This window comes from Neoarius graeffei, chromosome 26, assembly GCF_027579695.1.
Source record: "Neoarius graeffei isolate fNeoGra1 chromosome 26, fNeoGra1.pri, whole genome shotgun sequence".
NCBI classification, from domain to species: Eukaryota; Metazoa; Chordata; class Actinopteri; order Siluriformes; family Ariidae; genus Neoarius; species Neoarius graeffei.
Window position 1 is genome coordinate 29,637,586 of NC_083594.1, and position 8,127 is coordinate 29,645,712.

The following is an 8,127-nucleotide window of genomic DNA, read 5'->3' on the forward strand; positions in this document are numbered from 1 at the left end:
CTAGTGTAAACAGATAGCTTACAAATACCATCCAATATCTGGAATGGTCATGATAGTTGAAGAAGCCTGGACAAATACATAGTCAAGGAATTATTTATGTATGGTATGTTTATTGTTTCCAAAGTTTGACAGCATTTACATCTGCATTAAAATGGTTAGCCTATGCTTCTCTGACCTAGCTTTTGCTTCTTGAACCTATACAAGAGACATCACGGTACAGTAGGCTGGAGTTCTATTAGACTAGATCTACCGTATGTGCTTATGGTTAACCCTCTGGGATCTGAGGGTATTTCCTGGCACTCTAATGATTTTGGCATGCTCTGATTTTGTCAATTTCAACAAATCTTAGCAGTATTTTCAAAGTCATATGACCTTTTTTTGTATTCAGCACAAGTTCAGCTACAGTAATATCTCTGTAGTATGTATACTATACGATTGTACTTTAAAAAAAGATTAATGAAGATGTTGGAAAATAATTTTTAGAACTGTGTTGGAATGTGTGAAAAAACATTACCTTACCCATTGTGATGAACCATTTTGGTCACTTGAGGTGTTATTTCTGTTCAGTCTTGGGAATGTATCAAGCACAAACTTAAATCTGCTCCACTGATTTGGATAATTAACTGGCCATCAAAAAAATGTATGTCCTATTGTTTTGGGATAAAGGGTTGGCAGTGGGAGGGGTATTCAATGAGAAGGGTAAAAATTTCCATTCCATTCAATGAGAAGAGTGAAAACCCCTCCCACTGCCAACTTTTAATCACATCAAGTCAACTCTTAATTTCATCAGGTCAAGTCACAATGAGTAAGGTAATGTTTTTCACACATTCCAAAACAGTTCTAAAACTTCTTTTTACAACAGCTTCATTTATCTGGTATTTGATTTTATTTTGGTATTCGACTCTATTCAGTGCATCTTGAAATTAACTCTTGTACTATTTTACTCAGTTCAGAGCCACAACCAACTCTGTTACACAGTTACTCTGTAACTTTTCTTCCACTCCAGCTCCAAATGTTACTCTCCGAACTCAAAATAGAGCAAAATTAACTATTTTTGAGGAAAATACTTTTAACTCTGGAAAAATTGCTATGTCATTTTTTCTGTGTATGCACTACAGCGCACGCAACCGATATGCTCATCAGAAATAGAAGAAATATTTACACTTACTCAAGTTGATCTTTAGCTGGATCGAGTCGAAGTATTTTTTAAAAGGGGGGGGGTACCACTCATCATCAGTGTCGCAGTTCTCAAGATTGAATTGAATCGCTGTCCTGAATCATTAATTGAATTGCTGTCCTGAATCATCCGAAGCGCATAAAATCCATGTGCCATCTCAAAAGTTTTACCTCCAAATAGCCTAAACTATGTCAACAGATTTTATCCTGTTTACGGTGGGCATTCCCACCGTGAAAGAGAAATAATTCGAAACCGAAAGAGTGAACGTGATTATCATGCCATTACAATGTCTTTTAGGAATGCATAAGTGGGCGCTTAGCGTTCTGACTCTGGTGTGACTAAGGTGACCAAGTTTTATGTTTCATCTAATTTAGGTAATTTCATTTTCATTTTTTTCATTATCTCAAGCCACTTTATCCTGTTCTACAGGGTCGCAGGCAAGCTGGAGCCTATCCCAGCTGACTACGGGCGAAAGGCGGGGTACACCCTGGACAAGTCGCCAGGTTCAAAAACTTAAAATTTAAAAACTATAATATTATTTGGTAGTGGGCGCATAGGAAAGTCTCATCTCATCTCATTATCTCTAGCCGCTTTATCCTTCTACAGGGTCGCAGGCAAGCTGGAGCCTATCCCAGCTGACTACGGGCGAGAGGCGGGGTACACCCTGGACAAGTCGCCAGGTCATCACAGGGCTGACACATAGACACAGACAACCATTCACACTCACATTCACACCTACGGTCAATTTAGAGTCACCAGTTAACCTAACCTGCATGTCTTTGGACTGTGGGAGAAACCGGAGCACCCGGAGGAAACCCACGCGGACACGGGGAGAACATGCAAACTCCACACAGAAAGGCCCTCGCCAGCCCCGGGGCTCGAACCCAGGACCTTCTTGCTGTGAGGCGACAGCGCTAACCACTACACCACCGTGCCGCCGCATAGGAAAGTGTATAGTATAAAGTTTCTATCGATATGTTTATCATGCTTGTATGATGAAAAACTCATGAAGATATTTATCTAGGGCGGTATGGTGGTGTAGTGGTTAGTGCTGTCGCCTCGCAGCAAGAAGGTCTGGGTTTGAGCCCTGTGGCCGACGAGGGCCTTTCTGTGCGGAGTTTGCATGTTCTCCCCGTGTCCGCGTGGGTTTCCTCCGGGTGCTCTGGTTTCCCCCACAGTCCAAAGACATGCAGGTTAGGTTAACTGGTGACTCTAAATTGACCGTAGGTGTGAATGGTTGTCTGTGTCTATGTGTCAGCCCTGTGATGACCTGGCGACTTGTCCAGGGTGTGCCCTGCCTTTCGCCCGTAGTCAGCTGGGATAGGCTCCAGCTTGCCTGCGACCCTATAGAACAGGATAAAGCGGCTTGAGATAATGAGATGAGATGAGGTATTTATCTAAATACATGACCTACTCATTCTAAACCTGTCGAGCTTCGCCGGTGAAGCTCTCGACCCAAGATGGTTATCGTTATGATATTTGGCAGATGCTTTTGTCCAAAGCGACTTACAGTATATACACTACATTATTAGTAAACCAATAAAATGATAGTCGTTCTACTCTGACATAGCCTACTTTCCAGATGATAGCTGCTGCATGACTGCAGGACTCCATGAGGGTAGACGGATGGAGCACTCTGATCGTATTATCCCTAGGGCACATCAGAAAATCAGATCTGCATAATCATCTTTTAGTCATCTTTGACCTACCTAGCAGTTAGCGTTAGCTACAAATGTCAACACAGTGGAGCAGAAGAAAGACACTGGCTTCCGCTATGACACAACAATGAATTATGGGAAAGGTCAGAGTTGTGACCTTTTGTGGATAGTGTACAAAGACATTCTAGAAAATTGTGGGCATCAAACTTTTTTTCTGTGAATTTGGCAACAGTTTGGGAAAGGCCCACAAGTAGATGTGATGGTCAGGTGTCTGCACACTTTTGGCCATATAATCTACATAATTTTATAATTCCTATGTAATAAATTTTTCTATTGAATTGTCACTATAATGAAAGGATTCTGATATTTGTCCTATAATTCATCAGTTTTTTATTTATCCACTCATTATACAGGCTGTCGCTGCTGGAGGAATGGCGTGGGCTTAGGGACTATGCCTTGTCCCAATTCACTGGAATCCCTGATTGTATCTTTGTTCATGCCAGTGGCTTCATTGGGGGAAACAAAACCAAGGAGGGTGTTCTCGAGATGGCTAGAAGAACTTTGCAACATCTTACAGATCAGAGAACAATGTAAATTGTTGCTAAGACACCCTTGCTTTATTGCTAAGTCTCATTTCTGTTCGCTTAACCAACATTTCTTTTGTAATAATGAAATATAGTCTAATGTGCATGTTCCATATTTTTATGTTGGTACAAATAAAATCGCAAGACGCGATCTCAACATTTGTTTTTGTGACCTTTTTTTTTAAAGCTTTCTAGATGATACAAAAGTTGTTACTGTTAATTTGAATTTGAAGTATGTAATAAGTAATGTTGTGTAACTAGTATTCCATTTCAAGGCTCATTAGAATTTTAAAAATGGCAATAGGTTGCAGTTTAAATCATTAAAGACCTTTGACATTATCATTACAATTATTGTTTATTCCTGGTGTTTGATGAAGTTGTCCATAGGACCAGAGAGTTCAATTTATTGTATATCTATGAAGTGCATCTATATGGTAGATAGAATTGAATACATGGCCACTAAGTGTAGTTTCAAGACAGGTACAGTATACCTAATATATTGAGTGCAGCTGAGTGTAGTTTCATATCTTAAGATATTAAGATTCACTTATTGTACCATTTTCTGTTGTCTATTTTTAGATGGACTTGTTATGAATATCATATGGTCAATGCATGTGTTCATATAAGGCATTAATGGGAAATATTCAGAAAGTGATAGTATATAGCATTAGCAACTGAAATGGCCATATCCTCCTGAAGATGTAAAGTTGGCATCTGCATGACCAAGTCAGGTTAGTAATGCAGGGTGAGAATTATAGTTAGTTGTCCAGAACTACATCAAGATTACATGCATTGCCAGATCACATCATGTTAATATGGTAATGAACCTCCAAGGATATAGAGCTGCTCACTCTTGCAGGTACACTGCAACCCTGCCATAATTAACTGCTTGGGAGACGTCCAAATAGTTTGTTATGCCAAAAAGTTTGTAATACTAAAATGGACCCACTTGTCACACCAAACATTCATGTTACAGTGGTGCTTGAAAGTTTGTGAACCCTTTAGAATTTTCTATATTTCTGCATAAATATGACCTAAAACATAAGATTTTCACACAAGTCCTAAAAGTAGATAAAGAGAACCCAGTTAAACAAATGAGACAAAAATATTATACTTGGTCATTTATTGATTGAAGAAAATGATCCAATATTACATATCTGTGAATGGCAAAAGTATGTGAACCTCAAGGATTAGCAGTTAATTTGAAGGTGAAATTAGAGTCAGGTGTTTTCAGTCAATGGGATGACAATCAGGTGTGAGTGGGCACCCTGTTTTATTTAAAGAACAGGGATCTATCAAAGTCTGATCTTCACAACACATGTTCGTGGAAGTGTATCATGGCCCAAAGGAGATTTTTGAGGACCTCAGAAAAAGCATTGTTGATGCTCATCAGGCTGGAAAAGGTTACAAAACCATCTCTAAAGAGTTTGGACTCCACCAATCAGACAGATTGTGTACAAATGGAGGAAATTCAAGACCATTGTTACCCTCCCCAGGAGTGGTCGACCAACAAAGATCACTCCAAGAGCAAGGCGTGTAATAGTCGGCAAGATCACAAAGGACCCCAGGGTAACTTATAAGCAACTGAGGGCCTCTCTCACATTGGCTAATGTTAATGTTCATGAGTCCACCATCAGGAGAACACTGAACAACAATGGTGTGCATGGCAGGGTTGCAAGGAGAAAGCCACTGCTCTCCAAAAAGAACATTTGCTGCTCATCTGCAGTTTGCTAAAGATCATGTGGACAAGCCAGAAGGCTATTGGAAAAATATTTTGTGGACGGATGAGACCAAAATAGAACTTTTTGGTTTAAATGAGAAGTGTTATGTTTGGAGAAAGGAAAACACTGCATTCAAGCATAAGAACCGTATCCCATCTGTGAAACATGGTGGTGATAGTATCATGGTTTGGGCCTGTTTTGCTGCATCTGGGCCAGGAAGGCTTGCCATCATTGATGGAACAATGAATTCTGAATTATACCAGCGAATTCTAAAGGAAAATGTCAGGACATCCGTCCATGAACTGAATCTGAAGAGAAGGTGGGTCATGCAGTAAGGCAAAGACCTTAAGCACATAACTCGTTCTACCAAAGAATGGTTAAAGAAGAAGAAAGTTAATGTTTTGGAATGGCCACGTCAAAATCCTGACCTTAATCCAATCGAAATGTTGTGGAAGGACCTGAAGCGAGCAGTTCATGTGAGGAAACCCACCAACATCCCAGAGTTGAAGCTGTTCTGTATTTTAAATTGCCAAAAAGCAATTTAAAAAAATAGGCCATGACCACTTTTGGGGATTACCTCATAGGGCCAGTTCAAGTGGTGGGGGGCAGAGGGGCTGGGGAGCCGGTCAAAGGGGGCTGGCGGGCCATAGTCGGCCTGCGGGCTGTAGTTTGATGACCCCTGGTTTAGAGAGTCCTTATCAGTGTGTGCTTTGATGGCGCTCTAATCCGGAACAAGTGCATAGTGCTATAATTAGTCCTAATGGTGTTCAGAGCACATGGATATGACAGTGATGTGTTTTTTGGTTTGTTTGTATTTTTTTGAAGACTCCAACTCATTGTCGTTAAAGTCAAGTCAGTTTATTTGTATTTAACAACATTGTCACAAAGCAGCTTTACAGAAAGTTAAAGACTTCAAACATATGAGCTTATTTTATCCCTAATAAATTTATTTATGCCTGATGAGCAAGCCTGTGGTGACAATGGGAAGGAAAAAGTACCTCAGACAACATGAGGAAGAAACCTTGAGAGGAACCAGACTTAAAAGGGAACCCACCCTCATCTGGGTGATAACAGATAGCATGATTTATAAAAAACTTGCTTCTATACAGTGCCTTGAAAAAGTATTCATACCCCTTGAACTTTTTCACATTTTTCCATCTTACAACCACAAACTTAAAAGTTTTTTATTGAGATTTTATGTGATAGACCAACACAGAGTAGCACATAATTGTGAAGTGAAATGAAAATGATAAATGGTCTTCAAAATTTTAAACAAATAAAAATCTGAAAAATGTGATGTGCATTAGTATTCAGCCCCCCTGCGTCAATACTTTGTAGAGCCACCTTTTGCTGCAATTACAGCTGCAAGTCTTTTGTGGTATGTCTCTACCAGCTTTGCACATCTAGACACTGAAATTTTTGCCCATTCTTCTTTGCAAAATAGCTCAAGCTCAGCCAGATTGGATGGAGAGCATCTGTGAACAGCAATTTTCAAGTCTTGTCACAGATGCTCAATGGGATTTAGGTCTGGACTTTGACTGGGCCATTCTAACACATGAATATTCTTTGATCTAAACCATTCCATTGTAGCTCTGGCTGTATGTTTAGGGTCATTGTCTTGCTGGAAGGTGAATCTCCTTCCCAGTCTCAAGTCTTTTGCAGCCTCCAACAGGTTTTCTTCCAGGATTGCCCTGTATTTAGCTCCATCCATCTTCCCATCAACTCTGACCAGCTTCCCTGTCCCTGCTGAAGAAAAGCATCCCCATAGCATGATGCTGCCACCACCATGTTTCACAGTGGGGATGGTGTGTGCAGGGTGATGAGCAGTGTTAGTTTTCCGCCACACATAGCGCTTTGCATTTAGGCCAAAAAGTTCAACTTTGGTCTCATCTGACCAAAGCAGCTTCTTCCACATGTTTGCTGTGTCCCCTACATGGCTTCTGGCAAACTGCAAACGGGACTTCTTATGCCTGTCTTTCAATAATGGCTTTCTTCTTGCCACTCTTCCAAAAAGGCCAGATTTGTGGAGTGTACGACTTATAGTTGTCCTGTGCACAGATTCTCCCACCTGAGCTGTAGATTTCTGCAGCTCCTCCAGAGTGATCATGGGCCTCTTGGCTGCTTCTCTGACCAGTGGTCTCCTTGCTCACTCTGTCAGTTTAGGTGGACGGCCATGTCTTGGTAGGTTTGCAGTTGTGCCATACTTTTTCCATTTTTGAATGATGGATTGAACAGTGCTTCTTGAGCTGTTCAGAGCTTGGAATATTTTTTTATAACCTAACCCTGCTTTAAACTTCTCCAGAACTTTATCCCTGACCTGTCTGGTGAGTTCTTTGGTCTTCATGATGCTGTTTGTTCTTCAGTGTTCTCTAACAAACCACTGAGGCCTTCACAGAACAAGTGTATTTATGCTGAGAGTAAATTACACACAGTAGGACTCTATTAACTAATTAGATGACTTCTGAAGGCAATTGATTGCACTGGATTGTATTTAGAGGTATCAGAGTACAGGGGGCTGAATACTAATGCACACCACATTTTTCACATTTTTATTTGTTTAAAATTTTGAAGACCATTTATCATTTTCGTTTCACTTCACAATTATATGCTACTCCGTGTTGGTCTATCACATAAAATCCTCAATAAAAAACTTTTAAGTTCGTGGTTGTAAGGTGGAAAAATGTGAAAAAGTTCAAGGGGTATGAATACTTTTTCAAGGCACTGTAACTGTGTCCTATAGAGTCACAAAGTACAACTGTGTAACCAGCAAATTCATTATGGTTTTAGCATGAAGTCTATTTTGTTGAAGTTACAGTGGTGCTTGAAAGTTTGTGAACCCTTTAGAATTTTCTATATTTCTGCATAAGTGTGACCTAAAACAAGATCAGATTTTCACACAAGTCCTAAAAGTAGATAAAGAGAACCCAGTTAAACAAATGAGACAAAAATATTATACTTGGTCATTTATTTATTGAGGAAAACGATTC

The 8,127-nt window shown here is 40.1% G+C and overlaps 1 protein-coding gene across 1 annotated transcript in view; it reads left to right on the forward strand.

The window, feature by feature from the left end:
- myg1 (myg1 exonuclease) overlaps nt 1-3,643 on the forward strand; it is a 213,705-nt gene extending 210,062 nt beyond the window's left edge. The window contains exon 7 of the mRNA XM_060910257.1: nt 3,249-3,643. Within this exon, the coding sequence (XP_060766240.1) occupies nt 3,249-3,429 (181 nt within the window). The 3' untranslated portion in view covers nt 3,430-3,643. The remainder of the gene's footprint in view (nt 1-3,248) is intronic.
- Nucleotides 3,644-8,127: the final 4,484 nt, after the last annotated feature.